Below are 23,413 nucleotides of genomic sequence, written 5' to 3'. Positions count from 1 at the left end.
TTATGACCTGCGAGACAAGGCGAGTAAGATTTTGCAAGGAGATTCAACGCTAGAAGCGTACTGGAGCCGTTTACACGGTCTCTGGATCGATATCGATCGGTGTTCACACAAGACCGTGAATTGCTGCGACAAAGGAGTGGAACAATACCGAGAAATCAAATCAGAATTGCGTCTATTCAAATTTCTCACCGGACTAAACGAGAAGTATGACTGGATCCGACGAGAGATCCTCAAAGAGGATCCCTACCCCTCAGCCGACGTAGCGTATGGATGGGTGAAACGGGAGGCAGCTCGACTCAAGATCATGTCACCGGCGTCCGATTCAACATCCATCACTGTCGGGAACGAAGCATCATCGGGGTCGGATTCGGATTTGGGGCAAGAGAGTATCGTCCACAACAGAAACAGAACCGAGGTCAGCCGACGCCGACACCACGTTCGGCCACCAACCGCAAGGGAAACAACCGGCCAGACAAGTCAAACCTCTAATGCTCCCATTGCGGAATGCACAAACATACCAAAGAAACGTGCTTTCAATTGGTAGGGTACCCAGAGTGGTGGGAGGAAGAGAAAGCCGCCAAAGCTAAAGTTGCCGTCGGAATCAATGACGGAGGGAGAAACCAGATTGAAGGGGGTCAAGCCATGACGGGATTCCAGGAGAGGAGGACCGAAGCCGGAGGTCTCTCGACCGGCGGTGGCGGCCGCAGTGAGAGCAGCTGCGACGGAGGGAAGACCGCAGAGGCGATGAGCGCCTCTCTCAGAATCGACGACGGCGGAAATGGAGGTACAGGGCTGGGGGATGAAAACCCTAGCCCATTTAGAAAAGGCTTTGCAATTAAATCCCCAACTCCTAGGAAATTTGGTATTTTACCCCATTCTGGTAGTTATAAACAAAGGACCCCCCAAAGTTTTGATAATTCCAAAAACGACCCCATCATCTGCAAAAACATGTTTTCACCCCTAGAAAATCTATCTTATGCTTTTGAGGCCCAGGATTGTGGTATTGTTAATGACACGGGATGGATCTTCGATTGTGGGGCCACTGATACTATGTCTTACGATCGGAATAATTTTTTAGAAATTCATAAGACCCCAAAATCACACATAAAAACTGCAAGTGGGGGGATAACACCGGTTGAAGGGGCGGGAACTATAGAAATTTTCCCTAATGTTCACATTCCCAACTGCCTCTATGTTCCTAAACTGTCCCAGAAATTAATGTCAATCAGTCATGTGACGAAGAATTTGAATTGTTCTCTACTAATGCACCCAAACTTCTGTATGATGCAGGATATCCGGACGGGGATTATTGGACGTGGCACTGAGCGTCGTGGGCTCTACTTTGTGGACGAGATTGCTCGACAAGATGGTGCGGCGATGCTTGCTCACGGGTCCACTAATCAAGATACTTGGCTCTGGCACCGTCGGATGGGCCATACCTCTCCGGGTTATTTGAAATCCTTATTTCCTAAACTCTTTGTTCCTAGAAATTTTTCATGTGAAGCTTGTGTCTTGGCCAAGAGCCACCGAAACTCTTTTAAACCAAATGATACTCGTGTTGACACTGTTTTTTCCTTGATTCACTCTGATGTGTGGGGCCCAGCGCCTGTAGGAACTAGTTCTGGCTTTCGATATTTTGTGATATTTGTCGATGATTGCAGTAGAGCTACTTGGGTTTATTTCATGAAACATAAGTCGGAAGTATATGATAAATTTGTGATGTTTTATAAAATGATTCGAACTCAATTTCAAACGTCTATCAAAATCTTGCGATCTGACAATGGGGGGGAATTTTTAAATAGCTCCATGACAAAATTTTTCAGTGAAAATGGGTTAGTACACCAAACTTCTTGTTCCCACACCCCAGAACAAAACGGAGTAGCAGAACAAAAAAATAGAATCATCCTTGAAATGACCCGAGCCCTCTTATTTGACTCTAAGGTACCCCCATCCTTCTGGCCTGAAGCTATAGCCACCTCCGTTTACCTTCTTAATCGCCTTCCCACGAAAGTGCTAAACCGAAGGACCCCTCTAGATCATCTATCTACCTTAACTAAAGTCCCATCAGCCTTATCCTTACCACCTAGGACTTTTGGTTGCTCCGTCTACGTGCACGTCTCAAAACATGAAAGACATAAATTCTCTCCTTGTGCAATTTAGTGTGTCTTCTTGGGATATGGGGTTAACCAGAAAGGCTATCGATGCTATGAACCCAAGACCAAACGAGTCATTACCACCATGAACTGTAACTTCCTTGAAACCGAATTTTTCTACCACCTTGGGACTCAGGGGGAGAGTGTGAGACAGGGGGAGCCGTCTGTCCAAAATGACTCCCTTCGATGGTATGTGCCAAGTACCTTTGATTCGGACCCAACAGAGCAAGTTGGCACTGTTCATGAGCCGATCCCATCTACAGAAACGATCTCGACGATTGATTCGGACTCCCTTCCGCCGCGTACCTCTGATCCAACCGTAACGGAATCCGAGGTAATTTCTAGTAATCCTGAAATTTCAGATATCACCCCTAACTCACTTAATACAGAAGACGAGGAGGATACCACTATTGATCAGGATACAGGGCAGTATGTACTCCCTCCTCGGAGTACGAGAGGAGTTCCGCCAAAGAGATATTCGCCAGAACGAATAGGAAGGAAGAGCAGGTACTCAGTAGCAAACTTTGCCGAAGCCAACATATCAAAAATGGCTAGAGCATTCCATACGGCACTGTGCGAGGAGGAGATCCCTAGAACCTTTGAAGAAGCTGCCAAAGTTAAGCACTGGAGGGAGGCAATGCAAGTCGAGATGAGGGCACTGAAAAGAAACGGCACCTGGGAAGTTAGCCCGTTGCCCAATGGAAAGCACACAGTTGGCTGCAGGTGGGTCTTCACAATTAAACGGAGACCAGATGGAAGTATTGATCGATACAAGGCTCGATTGGTAGCAAAGGCCTACACACAGACTCAGGGAGTGGACTATTCAGAGACATTCTCCCCAGTCGCAAAAATGAATACTATAAGGGTCTTGCTATCAGTTGCGGCAAATAAAGACTGGCCACTACATCAGTATGACGTCACCAACGCCTTTCTTCACGGAGAATTAATAGATCCCATCTATATGAAGGCTCCACCCGGGTTCACAGAAGAATTTGGAGAAGACAAAGTGTGCAAGTTGAAGAAAACACTGTATGGGCTGAAGCAGTCCCCGAGAGCTTGGTTCGGGAGATTCACAGAAGTAATGAAGCAATATGGCTATCAGCAGAGTAACTCCGATCACACGCTTTTTATCAAACGGAGGGGAGAAAAGATCACCTGCCTAATCATCTATGTGGACGATATGATCATTACAGGCGATGATGCAGAAGAGATAAAGGATCTTAAGGGACACTTGGCTACAGAATTTGAGATGAAGAATCTAGGAGATCTCAAGTACTTCCTTGGGATCGAAGTGCTCAGATCGGGAAAGGGAATATTCATTAATCAACGAAAGTATGTTCTCGATCTCTTGACAGAAATAGGGATGCTCGAGTGCAAACCCGCAGATACTCCTATGGTGCAGAACCATGGCCTTCAAATAGTTAAAGGAGCAGCGTCAACCGATCGAGGAAGATACCAATGGTTAGTAGGGAAACTCATCTACCTATCCCACACTCGGCCGGACATTGCATATGCAGTTGGAGTTCTGAGTCAATTTATGCATAACCCACAAGACGAACACTGGGAGGCAGCACTTAGAGTAGTGCGCTATCTGAAGGGAACCGCTGGACATGGAGTGCTGTTTCGAAAGAATGGACTTCTCGACATTCATGGATACACTGATGCAGACTGGGCAGGGAACCCAGTTGATAGGCGATCAACAGGAGGTTACTTCACCTTTGTGGGTGGGAATTTGGTAACTTGGAGAAGTAAGAAGCAGAAAGTAGTAGCTTTGTCAAGCGCAGAGGCCGAGTTCCGAGGCATCAAAAGTGGACTCACTGAAATACTTTGGCTTAGGAGAGTGATGAAGGAACTAAATCTCGAGTCACAGAAATCTTGCAAGCTACTGTGTGACAATAAGGCAGTGATAAGTATCTCAGAAAATCCTGTGCAACATGATAGAACCAAACACGTCGAGATTGATCGACACTTCATAAAGGAGAACCTTGAAGAGAAGATAGTAGAAATCCCATATGTGAAATCCGAAGACCAACTGGCAGACATCTTGACGAAGGTCGTACCTGCAAAGAACTTTCAAGAAGTTTTAGGCAAATTAAGTTTCGAAAATCCCGTCACTTAACTTGAGAGGAGTGTTGGAAATCATGGAAGAAATCAAGGGATATTCTACAAAGATTGCATGAAATCAGACACGAAATTGAGAAGATTTCTAGATGATTGATTAGGAAAATAGATTGAGGAAAATCTTACCTTGTATAACATCTCCTTAGCCTATATATCATGTATTATTGTCATTGTGAATAATAGAACATTGATATACCTTTCTACATGAAGTTGTTGCAGGAAGCAAATCGCACGTTGAAATATCGAGTGAGGTAAAGTATCCAACTTGTGGATTGGGTGAAAAAACAAATTCCCCCTCTTCGAGCAAAGAAACATTCAAAGTGTACAAGAATAGTGCATGTCCAACAATATACATCACCAAAAGGTACTTTAAAAGTTAGTTGATATGAATTTTACACAAAATGGCTTTGCAATAAAGTGTACTGGAAGAGGGTGAAATTATTGATTTTTCCAATTCTGTTAATTTTCACCATAAATGCAGTTATTTTGGGCATTATTCCGCCATTAAAATTACTTAGTTTTGATGCCTGTCCCTGACCTATCATTCCAACAATTGTACATATATATAGCATAAGACAGCCACACAGAAACAAAATTTAGATATGTGTTGAATTAGTAGTTATCATGACTCCCAAAATACTCAAGAATTTAGCTTACACTTTACATACACATACACTACAATCTAACTAACTCCTCGGATCAGACAACTAATCCAATGATGATCAAAATCAGATCGACAATTCCTCTGTCAATTCTTGAATTAGCAGCAAATAGATTGCAACCTCAATTTCTGCTGTTGTCTCCTGAACTTGCTCCCCATGCTTACTCCATCCGTCTAATTCTTTCTTGAAGTCCAATCCTATCATCATATCTACGGTGTCAAACTCGACCTCCTTCCATGAATCCAATCGGTTGCAGATTCGCCCCATCATGACTTCACTACCACCCGGCTGAACCATCTGCTTCTTCTCCTCGACTATGAGATCTGACACGAGCCTCTTCATGTCAGCTGACAATGGCTCTGCACCAGGCTGCTGTCTGTAGGGTGAAAATAGCTCATCTCCATCTCGTTCCACATGGCCTTCGTCATCTGATCCTTCGACCTGCAGCTTCGTCTCGAGCTCAACAGGGTCTAATTCCGCGAGTAATTCAAATCTCCTTAGCCTGTGCATAAGCTGCTGTTTGGCCCCTGCACATATATTTAGTGCATCAGACTATATTTCAATTCATTTGGTACATTAAAATTAATTCAAGCACAAGCATAACAAAACACAACCATTATTGATCATTTTTCAAACAGAATGACATGCTTCTGACAAGATTTAATTAAGGCCAGCATATTATAGAGAACAGATTACTAAATTATTGACAAAGAAAAGGACTGAAAATTAAGTGAGCAAAACCCCACACCATGAATTGATGTCGCAGAAGCAGTTATTTCAATCTTATCGTGTGAAATTTGCAAGGACAAAAATGAGGTCAGATTTTGCAACAGAAATCTTAGTACAAGTCATAACACAACAGTGCAAACAAAAGTAAAGATCCCATGTTTCTGTAATAATGCTACCTAATAACCATTATAAATAGTACTTTGTATAATTTAATCATATAGTAAGTATTAAATTAAAATGCTAAATCAAATGATGCAGCTAGGGAAAGGGACCGATCAACTTCCAAAATGGAACAAACAGTGTTTATGATTGACAAAACTTAGGCAGGGAGAAAGCAACATACTCTGTACATTCTCATAGCTGCAATCCATATCATAGTCTTCTTCATCTTCATATTCATCTTCTTCCTCCTCGTCTGCACAACCGCTTTCACACACATCCTCCTCATCGAATGGAGGATCCAACACCGATACTGGACTGCATTGCTCCTTCTCTTCCTCCTCGTCTCCTTGCACATTGTCTGAATTTTCCTTCGCCTATCAAGATTTGAAGCAATTAAATTTTAAGAAAAATAAAAATAGTTCATTTATTACTGAGATTGAAATGGTTTTCATTAATGAAATGGGAGCTTTCTTACTATTCCTGTGAATAAGTTAAAACAACAGTAATTATGAACATAGTGATCAAAATTAAATAATTAATTATGATTATGATGCAATTATCAAGATTGTCCTTTAGTGGGAAATTATATGGAATGGGAAAAAGAGCGTATTAAAAAAAGATTTTGGTGGCAGAGGCGTGATTGAAAGTAAAGTATTCAACCAAGCAGACAAATTTTTGATACCAAATAGTAATATAGTAATACCAGTAATAATATTGAATAATCAAATTTGGTGAATTTTAACAAGCGTATTTAAAAGGCGAGGATAGATTAGTAAATTTGAGGAGACATTCCGACCACCGAATCAAATCAAGAAAGTTGGTATACCGAGTCCGACAGTGCATGGAAGGTCAAATCTAACACAAACTCCGAGTTTCAGCCCGAGTCACGAGTTCACGCGCGTACTCACTAACGAGTTCACGCGCATTTATTTTAAATTTAAATACTGAATTATTCCGAGATAGAAAACGACAAACAAACCTGTTGCTTTGCGCGGCGGCGGGGCGAGGCCGGCGGCGAGGAAAACTCGGGCGTAAGGCGGCCGGTGGAGGAGGGGCTCTGGTGAAGAGAGAATCGAAAGGGACTGGTGCAGAAACACGAGTCATCATCGTTGAGACAAAACTCGCCGCAAATCTCGTCAGAAACGCGGCTACTTGTCGACGCCTCGAAACCCAAAGACTTATCTTCTTGATTTGGTTTAGTGGATTCAGAAATGGCGCGCTTCCTGTTCTTGAGGCGTTTGAGGAAGGAGGAGAGCAGGGAGAAGCTGGTGCGTGGCTGTTTTTGGATGCGCAAAGCGGCCTGAGTGAGGGAAGGGAAATGGAGGAAGACGGGGGACTTGCAGGGGCTCTTGAGGGGAGAGGCGGCGAAGGAGAGGAAGCAGGCGTGTTTGCGGAGGTTGTTGGTTTCGGGGCGGCGCTTGCTGAGCTGGAGGGCTTTGATTTGGGATTGTTTGTTGGCAATGTAGGTTTTGAGATGGAAGGGCTCTTGCTCCTCTTTCAGAAGCTCATGCAGCAGCGCCGGCGGAGCCTTCTCGGCCGTCATTGTCGATTTTGAATGGAGTTTGAGATTGGATGGATTGGAGGCTGAGTGGTTAGTGCAGGTGGGGTTTTGAAAAGGAGAATTTCAGAAGTGGGAGACTTGGTTTCTAGTAATAGTAATGTCCAGAGACAGAGAGAGATTGGTTTATAATTAGAGGCAAGGTGTTGATAATGGATTTATAATTCAGTGAACTGCACCAAATCAACCTCACTTTTGCACTTGTTACACCAATGATAATCCCTAACAAAAAAATAGGGATAGAGGGACCTTACGTTAAATATAATCAAGAATCATGTTTTTTCGGACCAAAACACCATCATGCCTTAAAAGAGCATTTTTGTCACTCTCTTATATTGCTGACATGTGATTTCTGCCACAATTTTGTCAGCAACTTCTTATGTAATTTTCTAATAAGTTTTTGTACTTCATACGTAGTTAAAATTGTCATTATTTACACTTTCTAATTTTTTTTATAATATACATATTTATCATTATCTGCATTAATTAATATGAACATAATAAAATGAGACTCTTTCTTCCTTATAAAACTCATTTTCTGGTATTTTCCGTGTTTTTTTTATTTCCCCTAATTTATTTTATTTACATTGATTTATGGATCAATTTTATTTATTAAGAAAATATCATAATTTTGCAGTATTAATTAATAAATTTACATTGTCTTATTTCAAATACTATTATTAATAAAAAAATCTTGAAGGATTAATTAGCTAATATCAAATGCTTGAATTTTTTAAAAATATTACTCACGTTTCAATTTTATCATGAATGGCAAGAAACTATGCAAATTTATATCTAAAGATTGAATGTTCATATGATGTTAAAAATTTCAGTTTGTGCTAAATTAAAATTATATCAATAAAATATCAATCATAAAAATCGTCTTAAAGTTAGACTTAGAGTAACAAATTAGTTCGATGATATATAATGAAATAATATTTTAAATGTCAATGTTTTCAATAAAATAATTATTGTATCATTTAATTAAACGTGAAATATTTTTTATTCTGTGTATTATTGATTTGGATTTTATTGCATAAATAACTTCACTTCATATTTTTGTTTCTCAATGAATTTCCTACATGGTATAACTAGTACTATATTATTACCACTAACTAGTTATAGAGGGACATAAGAATTTTTTTTGTACAAATATTGACAAAACTTTAATCACGTATGAAGTACCAGAACTTATTAGGAAATCACTTAAGAAGCTGCTAACAGAAATGTGACAGAATTCATATGTCAGCGAATTTAGGGATTGCCAAAAATGCTCTTCAAGATATTTGGGCATTTTCGTCCGAAAAGTGGCTAAACAAAGTTCATTTGTGATTATATTTAACGTTAGGCCCCTTTAGTGTTATTTTTTTTTGTTAGGAGTTACTGGGGTAACAAGTGCAAAAGTTATAGTCATTTGATTCAGTTCCTATTTATAATTAAAGAAAAGGATGGTTCAATTGAATAGTAAAATGATAAGCATTTTGCATCTCGAGAATAAATATGGGGAGAGTTGAGATGGAGATGTGGAAGCCCAATGTACATCAAAAGAAGCAGGTGGTATAATCTTGTCTGCAATTGCTTAAGCAGTAGTAGTACTAGTAGAAGTGGGATAAATTATTTGATATACTAATACTAGTATTTAATTGCTTTTTGATTTTGGAGGTGTTCGATTTTACCTTTTTGCTTTGACATTGTTGTTCGACCACTTGCTTTCTTTTACTGTAAAGTGGGAAGTGTTAATTATGGAGCCTAATTTATCTCCTACCATGTTTAGGATTTGTTTCCTTGAAGTATTTTTTTCCTTGTGATATATGTTTCCTAGTTTGACTAGAATTAGGGCTCTCTAGTTACTTATAAATAGAGGTGCTCCCTCATTGTTAAATCATTCTGAAATTATATAGTGAAATCGCTGGCTTGGCATCGCCCCCAGACGTAGATACACATTGTATCGAATTGGGTAAACAATTTCTTGTGTTCATTCTCTTTCATATTCGTGATTGCCTGTGTTTATTTCCCAACAACTGGTATCAAAAGCCTAGGGTTTAAGAGGCAGAAATCACGATGGGGATCGACGAGAAAATTACTGTAGAGAAGTTCGACGGATCTGATTTCGGATTTGGAAGATGCAGATTGAGGATTACCTGTACGGTAAAGATCTCTGGAAGCCTTTAAAAACCAAACCCGAAAAGATGGAACAGGAGGAGTGAGAGCTGCTGGACAGAAAAGCGATGAGCGCGATTAGGCTATCGTTGTCCAAGGATGTGGCTTATCACATGACTGCAGCAAAGTCGACAAACGAGATGATGAAGATCTTGGAGGACATGTATCAGAAACCATCAACAGCAAACAAGGTACATCTGATTAGACGATTGTTTAATTTTAGAATGCAAGAGGGAAAGCTGGTGCAACAACATCTCAACGAGTTCAACATGATTACTTCGCAACTGAACTCGGTTGATATAAAATTCGATGATGAAATTCGTGCCCTGATTTTTCTATCGTCTCTGCCTGAGAGTTGGGCTGGCACAGTGACAGCAGTTATTGCTGCAGAGACAAACTTAACAGTTGACAGAGTAAGATATCTGATGATTGGTGAGGAAGTTCGCCGGAGAGAATCAGGATCTTCTACTTCGGGATCAGCACTGAATACAGAACAGAGAGGCAGATTGAAGGGAAAGCAAAATCGTGGAAGATCAAATTCCAGAGGAAGGAGCCAATCCAAGAAGGATTTGGATAAAGTTAAATGCTGGAATTGTGATGTTTGGGCATTTTAGAAATCAGTGTGAGGCACCGAAGAAGTATAAGAATAAGGATCAGAAGAACAAGGAGACAGCAAACGCTACCATGTCTGATGACGATGGCGAGGCGTTGGTCTTGAGTGTCAGTAGTCCGATGGAATCGTGGGTATTGGATTCTGGAGCGTCGTTCCACTCCTGCAGCAATGTGGAGATAATGGAAGACTACGTTTCTGGCAATTTTGGGAAGGTACATCTGGCTGATGACGAGCCCTTAGATATCGTGGGAAAGGGAAATGTGAAGGTAGTGACGTCCAATGGATCCGTGATAAAACTGAATGGAGTCAGACACATTCCTGAATTGCAGAGAAGTTTGATTTCGATTGGGCAGCTTGATGCAGAAGGGTACACCGTAACGTTTGGCTGCAACAATTGGAAGATTACCAAGGGAGCTATGATAGTAGCTCGAGGTAAGACGGATGGTACGTTGTATACCACAACTAACTCCAAAGATTGCATTGATATTGCAAGTGAGACAAATAGTGCAGATTTGTGGCACTGTCGTCTTGGCCACATGAGCGAGAAAGGGATGAAGATAATGTACTCAAGAGGTTTACTGCCTGGCCTGAAAACTGTTGAAGTTGGCCTGTGCGAGGATTGCGTGTTTGGGAAACAGAAAAGGGTGAGTTTCTCAAGAGGAGGCAGAAAATTGAAGACACAGAAGTTGGAGATGGTCCACACTGATCTATGGGGACCAGCACCTGTGAAGTCCCTAGGAGGCTCTGAATATTATATGACTTTCATCGACGACTCTACTCGAAAACTATGGGTTTATTTTCTGAAGAGTAAATCCGATGCGTTTGACGCTTTTAGGAAGTGGAAAGCCCTTGTTGAAACTGAAACCGGGCTGAAAGTGAAGTGTCAAAGATCCGAAAATGGAGGAGAATATGAACTTGCAAAGTTCAAGGAGTTCTGAGCCGAGAATGGAATCCGCATGGAGAAAACTGTGAAAGGAACTCCACAGCAGAATGGAATCGCAGAGCGCATGAACAGAACGTTGAATGAGCGAGCAAGATGCATGAGGTTGAAAAGTGGATCGCCAAAGAGTTTTTGGGCAGATGCAGTCAACACAGCTGCATTCCTAATTAATAGAGGTCCATCAGTTCCCTTGGAGTTTCGGATACCCGAGGAGGTTTGGACAGGAAAAGAGATAAATCTATCTTTTCCTACGCATCTTTGGTTGTGTTGCTTATGCTCATGTTAGTTCCATTGAGAGAAGTAAGTTGGATGCTAAATCTATTAAGTGTACGTTCATTGGTTATGGAGGCGATGAGTTCGGTTATAAACTCTAGGATGGGCAGAACCGTAAGGTTATTCGCAGTAGAGATGTCATTTTCAATGAACAGGTATTGTACAAGGATAGATTGGAGGCGTCGAGTCCCAGCAGTTCTGAGCCCCAAGTGGTCGAGCTAGACATCACAAACTCGAGTGGGAGCAAGGAGAGTCAGAATGCTGAAGAGGTGCTTGAAGAAGAACCAAGCACTCCACCACCGACTATTCCGCTGCCTAAATCGACTAGAGAGCGACGTGCACCTAATAGGTACTCGCCCTCTAATTTCTATTTGTTACTTACTGATGGTGGTGAGCCCGAGTGTTATGCAGAGGCAGGAGAAGGCCATGATAAACGAAGGTGGAAAATTGCCATGGATGACGTGTTTGCCTCTCTTCTCCTGAATGGCACATGGGAGCTTGTGGAACTTCCTAAAGGGAAAAAGGCATTGCATTGCACGTGGGTCTATCGAATCAAAGGTGAAGCTGATGGTAGCAAGCGCTACAAGGCTAGGCTGGTTGTCAAGGGATTTGAGCAACGATACGGTATTGATTATAAAGATGTGTTCACTCCTGTTGTTAAACTAACTACTATTCGTTTAGTGTTGAGTATGGTAGTTGCAGAAAATCTATTGTTACATCAGATGGATGTAAAGACGGCATTCCTTCATGGTGATTTGGAGGATGAGTTGTACATGACACAGCCTGAAGGATTCGTAGTAAAAGGAATGGAAAATCTTGTGTGCAAGTTGAAGAAGAGCTTGTATGGTTTAAATCAAGCTCCAAAGCAGTGGTACAAGAAGTTTGATGGATTCATGATGGAGATTGGCTATAAAAGATGCTACGCTGACCATTGTTGTTACTACAAGAGGTTTGACAAGAGCTATTTTATCCTGTTATTATATGTTGATGATATGTTGATCGCAAGAGGTGATCAAAAGGAGATGGATAAGTTGAAAAGGCAATTGTCTGAACGATTCTCCATTAAAGATCTTGGAGAGGCTAATCAAATTTTGGGCATGAGAATCAAGCTTGACAAGGCGGCTGGAAAATTGTATCTTTCGCAAGCTGCTTACATTGGTAAGGTTTTGGAAAGATTCAACATGGATAATTCGAAGCCAGTAAGTGTGCCTTTAGGCAGTCACTTTAAGCTGTCCAAGAAGGAGTCGCCGAGTACAAAAGAAGAACGTGCTGAAATGAAGAAAATTCCTTATGCTTCAGCAATTGGCAGCATTATGTATGCAATGGTGTGTACGAGGCCTGATATTGCACAAGCAATGGGAGTAGTGAGCCGGTTCATGGGTGATCCGGGCAAGCAACATTGGGAAGCAGTTAAATGGATCCTTCGATACTTGAGAGGTACTACAGAAAGTGTCTTATGTTTCAATGGCAAGAATATCGAGCTGGCATGTTATGTGAATGCAGACTTGGCGTCCAATGATCTTGATGGGAGAAGAAGCACAACCGGGTATGTATTTACTTATGGTGGTACTGCTATTTCATGGACTTCTAAGTTGCAAAAGACCGTTGCTTTGTCTACTATGGAGGCTGAATATGTAGCTGCGACAGAGGCAAGCAAGGAGATGGTGTGGTTGCAGAGTTTCTTAGATGAACTTGGGAAGGACAACAAGAGTAGCATACTCTACAGTGATAGTCAGAGTGCTATTTTCTTGGCGAAGAATCCAGCGTTTCATTCTAGGACAAAGCATGTGGAGTTGAAGTATCATTACATCTGACACCTAGTGGAGATGAAAATCTTGCAACTTGTGAAGATACTTGGAAGTGAGAATCCTGCAGACATGTTTACTAAGGTGGTGACCTTAGAGAAATTGAAGCTATGCATTGCTTCAATTGGTCTTGGAACTTGAAGAGAAGGTTAGGCGATGCTAAGCGGATGAAGGGATGAAATCACAAGGAAATGGTTGTTTAGGAGTTGTTAGTCTCCAAGTGGGAGATTGTTAAATATGGAGCCTAATTTATATCCTACCATGTTTAGGATTTGTTTCCTTTTACTACTATGGCTTGTTTGGTTTCTGGATAGAAAAAGGAAAGATTAAGTAGCTTATGATAACTATTTTGGGTCGAATTTGTATGCAGATTCCTACTAATATGTGAATTTGTATACTAATCTATAAGTACTTAATTTGTATATCAATCATACACAGACTGATTCAGCACAATCATACAATTCAATCAGTATAACAATACTACAGTATATAATAATAAATGAAGCCAAGAATTTACAGTTGGGGACCCAAAATACAACTACTAGTAACTGTGAATTTTTTATATTGGTATTGCCAAAAACAATCTTAACATTGATAGTAGGATTCACACAAGAGAGATAACTAATAAGAGAAAACTAGTTAGAAGATATTGATCCACATAATAGATTTGTATACTAATATATACTCCCTCCGTTCCACGGTAATAGAGGCATTTCACTTTCTGCACTCGTTTTGAAAAAAATGATATTAAATAGTTAAAGTGGAGAGAGAGCAAAGTAAAAGAGAGAATATTGTAGACTCTCTTACTTTACTTTTTCTCAACTTTAACTATTTATAATTATTTTTTTAAAATGAGTGCGTAAAATGAAATGCCTCTATTACTGTGGAACGGAGGAAGTAGTACTTAATTTGTATACCGATCCCTACGCACGAGGATTCAGCACAACTATACAATTTAATCTATACAACAATATACAATATAATCAACACATAATCACACATTTCAATCAGCACAATCGTATATTCGACATAGTCATACGACAAAATGGAGTATATTAGAAACTCAATCAACATATGTTAAAAACCCAATCAAATGTTAAAAAAATCAATCAGCATAGTTAATAACTCAATCAACATATGTTACAAACTCAATCGGCACATATTAGAAAAACAATAAAAATTCTATAAAATACAATCAACATACTATCATGACACTATTTTACTTTTTCACATTTCCTTAATTATTGAGTTTATAAGTTTTTTTCTACAGAAAGTTTCATATGCCAAGAAAGTCAGTTGACCTACATTTAATGCTGGTTTTATATATTTCGTGGATATATTTATAATAAGATGAAGTCGTGTTATTGCAGAAAATGAAAAAAAAATACTACTATTAACTTTGCGTACGTAAGAACATGAAAATACATGCATTTATGAAATAACATAAAGATTTTGCTGCTGAATATAGTAAGTGTAACTGTTTAAGTATCCTACAAAAATGACTACTACAAATAGTTTTGACGACAGACATTTATTATTGCGATAAGACTCAGAAGATCAGTGCGCCAAATCAATTTTGATTTTTTTTTACCAAATTAAATATTATAACATTTATTACAAATTCGAAATCAATTAATTACAGTCAGTTAAGTTCAATGACTTGACCTACACTAGGGAAGACCATGGATCGTGTGTCTAAAATTCCAATTTGTTTAAAATTTTATCTAATTAATTATAGTCATGTTCCTTTCAGTTTCAGATGAATAAATTTGAGCCATATTATGCAAATTAATTGGAAATCATATATACATGTAATTAGCTTAAGAATCCAAGGATTCCAAATTAAATACTAGTCTCATTCATTTTGTCTCTAGTGATTATTATTGTGTCGTGGACTATCAGTAATTTCCAGAGCTTGTTTGAGAGAGAGAGAGAGTACTTTTCTTCTGCTAATGACATTGTCCAGTCCACTTCACTGCTTCATTTCCATTTAGTGCGCAACTTTAATTCAAATATTTCACTACTTTTTCTAAGTCTCACTCTTTTCCATATTTATTAATCATGTGACAAAGTTTCTTCTTATGTCACCCATACTCACTTAATCAAATATTCACCATTATTTTCCAAACAAAAGACAGTCTACAGTTCACTTATAAGTAATTTACATTATCGCTTTGATTTTTCCAGCACTGATATTAATTTCTCAAATTATATTCGTTCTAATTTTATGTTTATCCATTCTTAAAAGATTATATGCTTCAATCGCATTATTTTTTTGAATTAGGAAATGTTAGCTGTTTTACGAATTGTCTCATTTCAATTTTTCATGGGCATTGCTCAAGAAAATAATTAAAGTGATGTATAGATTTAAACTTTTGAGTTAGAAAGGTTATGCAGGAATTATATAGTGCATTGGATGCCAACAACTATGCTAAAGTAAGTTTTTTTGTCTTAGGAAAGGTAAAAGAAGTACATTTAATTAAGTTGAGTTGAGAGTTAATTACATAATACGAGGAAGGAAAAGGCATTTCCGAGTTACCGACTGACACAAAAAAACAATTACTACTTCCTACTGTTTAATTTCAAACTTCAAATTATACTTGAATTGTGTACTACACTACTACTACTACTATATAGTCACACATGTATTCGAAACTTTAATATTTTTAAATATAAGTGACAGAGACAAATATTTTGAGCTCAAACAGAAGATTTAAGACGGACAAAATTTAGTTTAAATTTAGTTCAAGATGATCAATTATCAGCATCTAAAAGTTTGTTTTATTTTTAAATTTCTTTCGGTCTCTTGTTTCTTCTAATTGCCTTGAATTTATTTAAGAACTAAGTCAATGGCAATGCTGTCTACTCACAGGAAGAGGATCCAATGTTGAGCTCTAGGTCCCCATTTTCTATGTTAACCCTCCTGCGCCACGATCAAATTTATTTTCGTCGCACTATTTTTATATTGTTATTTAATTATTTAAAATAAAATGAAATATCATTCCACTAATGACAATATGTCAAAAACATGATACTTGTCACTAAAATTATTCACAGTAAAATATTGTACTTGTCACATAAAATTATTTTAGTAATTACTACTACAATATAATAGTATAAGAATATAACATTAAATCTATAAATTTAACTCATAGAATTCATATATATACTAATCATTCCCACTTATTCTGAATATAGATTGTGGCTGTTTAAGTTATGTTTCTGCATTTTCCCCATCAAAAATTTATTTGGGGACAAAAAGTCTATTTTCTTTTAACCAATGGTTTAGAGTTATAAATTTTATTTTATAAAATTAATATCTAAAATTTCAAATATTTATACAGTTTTTAATTTGCACGTGGAGAGCCATAATATAAGGGTGCATTTGATACACGGAACTAGAACGAAATCGGAATTAAGATTCAATAGAACTGAATTTGAAGGAATTGAACTGTTCAATTCCAAATCCTTTTATCGGTTAAAATAATATAAAATTAATATCTAAAAAATCAAATATTTATACACTTTTTAATTTATACGTGGAGAGCCATGATATAAGGATCCGTTCGAAACATGTGATTGGAATGAAATTGGAGTTAAAATTCAACAGTATTGAATTCCAAATCTTTTGTTTGGTAAAAATGATATACGGAATTGAACTTGAATGGATTGATATGAAGTGAGTGAGCAATGTATATATGTGTGTGTAATGTGTAGATGCGTGTGTGTAGTGTATGCAATGTGTATTGTGTGTGTAATGTGTGTTTGCATGTGTAGTGTATGAAGGTGCCCAATTTTATAATTTTATGCTAACTATTTGGAATTCCAATTTTCTATATATTTTTTTATATGAAATTCAATATGTGGAATTTCAAGAAATTGGAATTATAATTTGATTCCAAATTTAAATATTTTATGATACCGAATATTATATTTGAAATTCAAGACTTAAATTCCAATTCCACAAACTCAATTTTATTATACTGAAGGGAGCCTAGTTAATGTACTAACATTCTTAATTTTCTCAAAACTTTCGACGGAATAATTCCAAGAAAAAAATAATACGAGTAAATCTCATAATAATGTCATGATTATCTTATTATTCCGTTGTTGGGAATCACAATTACCGCCTCCGTCGGATATGCACCAAATAAACACATTACAGTAACATAGTAAAGACAGAATCTTCGATAGTTTCTCGTCTTTTATGATATAGACAAAATCTTTGACAACTTTATATTTTTTTTTTCATTTTCATCAACATGAGTCTCCAATTTGCAATAATTAAATTGCATTGACCCCAAAAATTCGTAGCTTCCACACCTGTTCTGAATCAGATTTGCAAATATTATTATACCTAAAATCAATTTCCACCTAGCAACAAATGACATAACAAAATGTCAAGATTAGTTTTTGGATCGATCCTCCAAAATTTGTACATGACTTTGTCTCGTATATGTTTATTTCTATTTTATTTTGATTGATCAATAAAACAGAGCTACGTCACAATTAATTCTGACAATAAATTTAGGTACCCCAGTCTTTTGATTTAAACCTTAGTAGACAATCCAGCTGTTTTAATTATTCAATACCCCCAACACACATCAAGACATAGTAGTAGTAGTAATTAACTTGTCATGTTGTTTAAACTTTAATCAGATGTTTAAGAGAGTTAAGTTTTCAAGTTATGTACATAACATGTGCAAGCATCTAATTAAGGAGAGTATCTGTTTAAACATTTCCTAGTAATTAAATTTCACATCTATTTTGTCTAAGCTAGATTCGCAACCTCAAATTCGATTTTCCTGTTTTTCAAAGTTAAGTAGCTGTCTGTACAAGATCACATAAACCAAAAAGAAGAAATAATTAATTAATGTAATGCGAGAATCCTCAACTACTATTCTGGATTAGTGAACAGACAGAAAATTAAGATACAAATAATTAAAGTGTGTCTAATTTGTTAATTACGTAACTGCGTGCTGGTTTGAAATATGGGTAATTTATTGGGGTAAAGAATAACAGAGGACTTATACAAAAATAGTGTCGAAACAGATAAATTTGCCCAGTTGTTAGTAGTTATGTATGTCAGAAAATCTACAAACATGATTACACGTCTTCTTGTTTTATTTCATCCACGGTCGAATTGTTCAACTTTTAACCTTTAAAGTCCAAACCACTAAGCTTATGGTATACTTACTAAAATCTAATAAAAGTCCGATCTTTGAAATTAACTAGTATCAACACCTGTGTTATGCACAGAACACAAGAGTTTCAAACAATGAATACAAAATATATAGATTATAAGAATTCAAAGCAACGTGAAGATTTTAAAAACAGAAATGTAATTATCTTGTCTCACTCTAAATGAAGAAAATACTACTCCCAACGAATGAAACATTTATGCGATTTAATTTATAATCTAAGTAGAGTAAAAACAATGAAATTAATGACAAAAAGAAGATGTGTGACTAATGGTCAAAGAGTATGAGTTAATTAGAAAAAGATATATAATAAAGAAAATATGTGTGAGTAAAAATGTTTATTGACAGTGCTATGCAAGACAATAATCAAAATAAAAGGTAAATTAATATATAAATTTAATAGCTTAATTTTAAAAAAATAATTTGAAAAATATATATGGAATATTAAACATATCCATATTAAATATATGAATAATTTAAATCATAAAAATTTAGAACTTTTTTGGGAGGTGGTGTTAGAAAATTTGTATTATCCAATAATCACATTTTAGTTGACTATTATTTCTTCCGTTTAATTTTAGACCATAACATAACTTGATATACATGACCAAATGAATTTTTTGTATTGGAAAGAATAAATTTCTTACCTATGTACTTATAAAATGTAAATTATCACTTAAAATAACGTTAATATTTATGCATCTTATTTGTATTCCAATAATCACATTTTAGTTGACTATTATTTCTTCTGTTTAAATTCAGACCATAGCATAACTTGATATACATGACTAAATGAATTTTTTATATTGGAGAGAATAAATTTCTTACTTCCCGCCACATATACTTATAAAAAGTAAATTATCACTTAAAATAACGATAATATTTTATGCATCTTGTTTGTTTTGAATAATGTGACAATTTACACTACTCTTTATGTAAATGAGTTATACAAACTTTATAAGTTAGATTTAATTTTAAATATATTTAATTTCATCTTATTCCGTAGTTTAATCTATAAACCTAGTAGTATTGTTTAATTAATTAGAGGCAAATTAATATATAAGAATTAAAAGCTGTAATTGAGTAAATATAGGATGAAAATTGTAAACATTACATATTTGTGTTGTCGTTTAGCTAGTGAATTAATTCGGAGAATAAGTATTGCAATAAAGGATTAAATCTCAATTTTTTTATCTAAATAAATGGAAGACAAACTAAACTCTCTAGCATAATTCCAATTTTAACCCAAATATATGGCTAATTAATATATAAATTTAATAACTAAAAAAATATTAATGGTAGTGCACTATTTGTCCAATTGTTTTTGCCTTCAAAATTTGTTTTTGGATAGAAGACACTCCATTTTTTCATTTTCTTTCTAAAAAGAATATCAAGGTCTTTTCACCCAACTTGCACTTTAGATTATGATAGATTGACCATATAACTAAAAGCATAACAACAATTTTAAGATGCAAGTCAAAATTATACTCCCAAAAAGCATACAAATTTATCACTATCGTACGTGATTGACAATAATAACAAAAAATTGGAATTTTTACAAAATCATCCACCAAATATTCCTAAATTGTTATTTAAATAATAAAATCACAGATGACATCCGAATTTGATGGGCTCGATTCGAGATACATGACCCTATTAATCTACCAGAGATATTATTCTTTCTACGTATTCCCATTCCATAAAAGGAAATTAGAATGAAACTAAAAACCAAGAGTAATACTCAAATTATGAACACTGCCAAAAAAATAAAATAATTAATACCGCCGCATGCAGTGCATCTGTGCATGTACAATATGTATACCGACAATAATCCTATCTAATACTCATTCAGAGCATCTCCAGTAAGACTGGACGTCAAATAACCCTCACATAGCCTTCACACTGCCACATCATCAGCACTACAATTCTCCTGCCACATCAGCTTGCCACATCAACTGGACATCAAATAACCCTCACATAGCCTTCACACTACCTATCCACATCACTAGTAACAATTATATAATTTAATTTACACTCATATCAACATACGGAATGTAATTTACGAGACAAATACATTTAAATTGAATAATACTATTAAAATTTCAAAAAGTACAATAATTTAAAAAAAATACATTTAAAAAAAATTACATTTAAAAAAATTACATAAATTTACATAAAAACTAACTCCTTGCAATCCTCCGCGCACACAACTCTTCAACTAAATCCTTTTGGAGTCGAATATGAGCCTCCGTCTGACGCATGTCGGCATGTGCTTGGAGGAGGGCTTCTTCATCGTGAGGTACCCCACCTCGTACGTTGGCGGTGGCGACGTCGTGGCTTGGACCGGCCTCATTATCGTCGTTGGCCCAATCAGTCAGTTGTACACCTTCATCTTCGACAATCATGTTGTGCATGATAATACATGCGTACATTATATCAGCAATGCAGTCGACATTCCACAAACGCGTTGGTCCCTTAACTGCAGCCCATCGAGCCTGAAGCACACCAAATGCGCGCTCCACGTATATATAGTGTTTTCAAAAGAAAAAAAAATAAAAAATAAAATCTGACGCCGGTTTGACGCCGATCCGGGACCCACAATGGCGCCGTGAGGATCGGCGTCGGAACCGGTGTCATCGCGCGAATCGGCATGGCCACGCCGATTTTGACGCCGATTTCGCCGACGCCGGTTCCAATGGTTCGGCGTCAGAACCGGCGTCGGCGAAAAATCAGCGTCGCGATTTTGACGCCGGCATTGGAGATGCTCTCATAGATACTCATTCGTCAATGATTAAATTTCTTATATTTAATCGACACGAATTTTAATAAATTATTTAACTTTATAAAATAAGACGGATAGAATAAGTTAGTGAGATGTGAGTCATACTTTTATATACTTTCTTCATTCCACTTAAGATGATACATTTTCTTTTAGGAAACTTTCTCTCTCCAATTATGGCCACCCGCAACGCATTATGCGGATGGCTCGAAGCCCGTTCCTCCGTGACGAGAGGCGCGCAGGACGCGTTGCAGCGTCCCGTTGCGTCCCCAGCCAGCCGAGACACTCGTCTCTCCGAGACGGCCCGCGAGACGTCTCGCCAAGCGCGCGCGACGTGGCGCGCTCCGGCACCATGCGTGACGCCCACTCGCCGCCCCGCGAGTGGGTTTGTCACGCTGATGCAATAAATCATTTTTTAAAAAAAATCAAACTTAATAAAAAATTTAAAATTCGAAAAACGGTACCGTTTTTCTACCGTTTTCCTAATTTTTATTTTATTTTTTTACTCTATAAATACTCATATTTCATCCTCATTTCACACACAAACACACATCTATTCTTCTCAAATCATCTCTCTTTCAACTCCAATTTTCATCTCAAATCAACTCTTTTATTCATCCCCCAAAGTTAATCGATATAATGGATCCATATGAGCAAATGTGTCGAATAATAGAAGAATCACTTCTAGAAGATCGACGCCAGGAGGTGGAGGAAGCCGCGCCGCCCCAAAGACGCTCCCGGACTTACATCCATCATAACCGGGAGGAAGCCGCCGCAAGGTTAGTCCGCGACTACTTCTGCGATAACCCGGTTTGGGGAGATACCTACTTCCATCGACGTTTCCACATGCGGAAACTGCTATTTCTCCACATCGCAAATACATTGGCAGCCCGGGAAGAGTTCTTCCAAGAAAGGTTCGACGCCGTCGGCTGTCCCAGCCACACGACGCTGCAGAAATGTACTGCAGCAATCCCTCAACTGGCGACTGGACAAACGGCGGATGTATTCGACGAATACCTCCACATTGGAGAAAACACTGGGAGAATGTGCTTGATCCAATTCTGCAAAGGCGTCCGGGCAGCGTTCACCGACGAATTTCTCCGGAGGCCAAGCACGACAGATTGTCAGTTTCTGCTCCACCTTCACGAAGAAGTGCACGAATTCCCCGGGATGCTTGGCAGCGTCGATTGCATGCACTGGCAATGGAAGAATTTCCCTGTGGCGTGGAGGGAGTCGTACACTAGCGGCCACAAAGGCATCCACCCCACCGTTATACTCGAGGCCGTTGCCGACTACCGGTTATGGATCTGGCATGCGTACTTTGGGGGTCCTCGGATCGAACACCGACATAAACGTGCTCCACCAATCCGACCTTGATACAGACCAAATAGGAAAACTCATCCCAAAACACTAGCCTGTTAGGAGAAAGAGCCTATTTAGTCTATATACCCCACATCAGTTGTTCTCACAACCGATGTGGGAATTGAGTCCGTAACATTCGACCCTCCTTTAAGGGCCAACGTCCTCGTTGGTCACGACCACGTTGGTCACGGCTGGTTCTTTGCCAGGCCACCACTTCGTGGGACACCACTCCGAGTTCTCGTTAGTCACGGCCACGTTGGTCACGGCGGATTCTTTGCCCGACCACCACTCCGTGGGTCACTACTCTGAGCGGTCCCAAACGCACTCGTTGGTCACGGCGAGTTCATTGCTCGGCCACCACTCCGAGCCGTTTGAGCTCTCAATGAAAGCACCAATTGATACAGACCAAACCGGAGAACTCATCCCAAAAGACTAGCCCGTTAGGAGAGAGAGCTCATTTAGTCTATATACCCCACATCAGTTGTTCTCACAACCGATGTGGGAATTGAGTCCGTAACAGACCTCTTCGCCGAAGTTTTGGATGGTAAAACGCCGGCCATCAACTTCATCGCTAACAACCGGCGGTATAAAATGGGGGTACTATCTTGCCGACGGCATCTACCCGAAGTGGCCAACCTTCGTGAAGACGTGCAACAGGCCTGTGAACGCAAAGCAGACTCTTTTTGCGCAGAAGCAGGAGGCTGCTCGCAAGGATGTGGAGAGGGCGTTCGGGGTTCTCCAAGCGCGCTTCAACATAATCAAAGCCCCAGCTCGTACGTGGTTCATGGAGAGTATGGTCGACATCATGTATACATGCATAATCTTGCACAACATGATTGTCCAAGACGAAGGACCTGAGGCGGGAAATTGGTTCGACCCTGAAGCCCCCGGAGGC

At 38.3% G+C, this 23,413-nt stretch overlaps 1 protein-coding gene across 1 annotated transcript; it reads right to left on the bottom strand.

Annotated features, from left to right (window-relative positions):
• Window positions 1-4,860: 4,860 nt before the first annotated feature.
• Window positions 4,861-7,654, bottom strand: LOC121798753. The gene is made up of 3 exons (XM_042197921.1): window positions 6,807-7,654; window positions 6,009-6,201; window positions 4,861-5,463 (listed from the first exon to the last, which is right to left on the bottom strand). The coding sequence occupies exons 1-3, from the start codon at window positions 7,368-7,370 to the stop codon at window positions 5,003-5,005; spliced, it is 1,218 nt and encodes a 405-aa protein (XP_042053855.1). The 5' UTR covers window positions 7,371-7,654; the 3' UTR covers window positions 4,861-5,002.
• Between the last annotated feature and the right edge of the window lie 15,759 nt (window positions 7,655-23,413).

Source organism: Salvia splendens, chromosome 1 (assembly GCF_004379255.2).
Source record: "Salvia splendens isolate huo1 chromosome 1, SspV2, whole genome shotgun sequence".
Lineage (NCBI taxonomy): Eukaryota > Viridiplantae > Streptophyta > Magnoliopsida > Lamiales > Lamiaceae > Salvia > Salvia splendens.
This window is presented reverse-complemented; position numbering and strand designations above follow the sequence as displayed.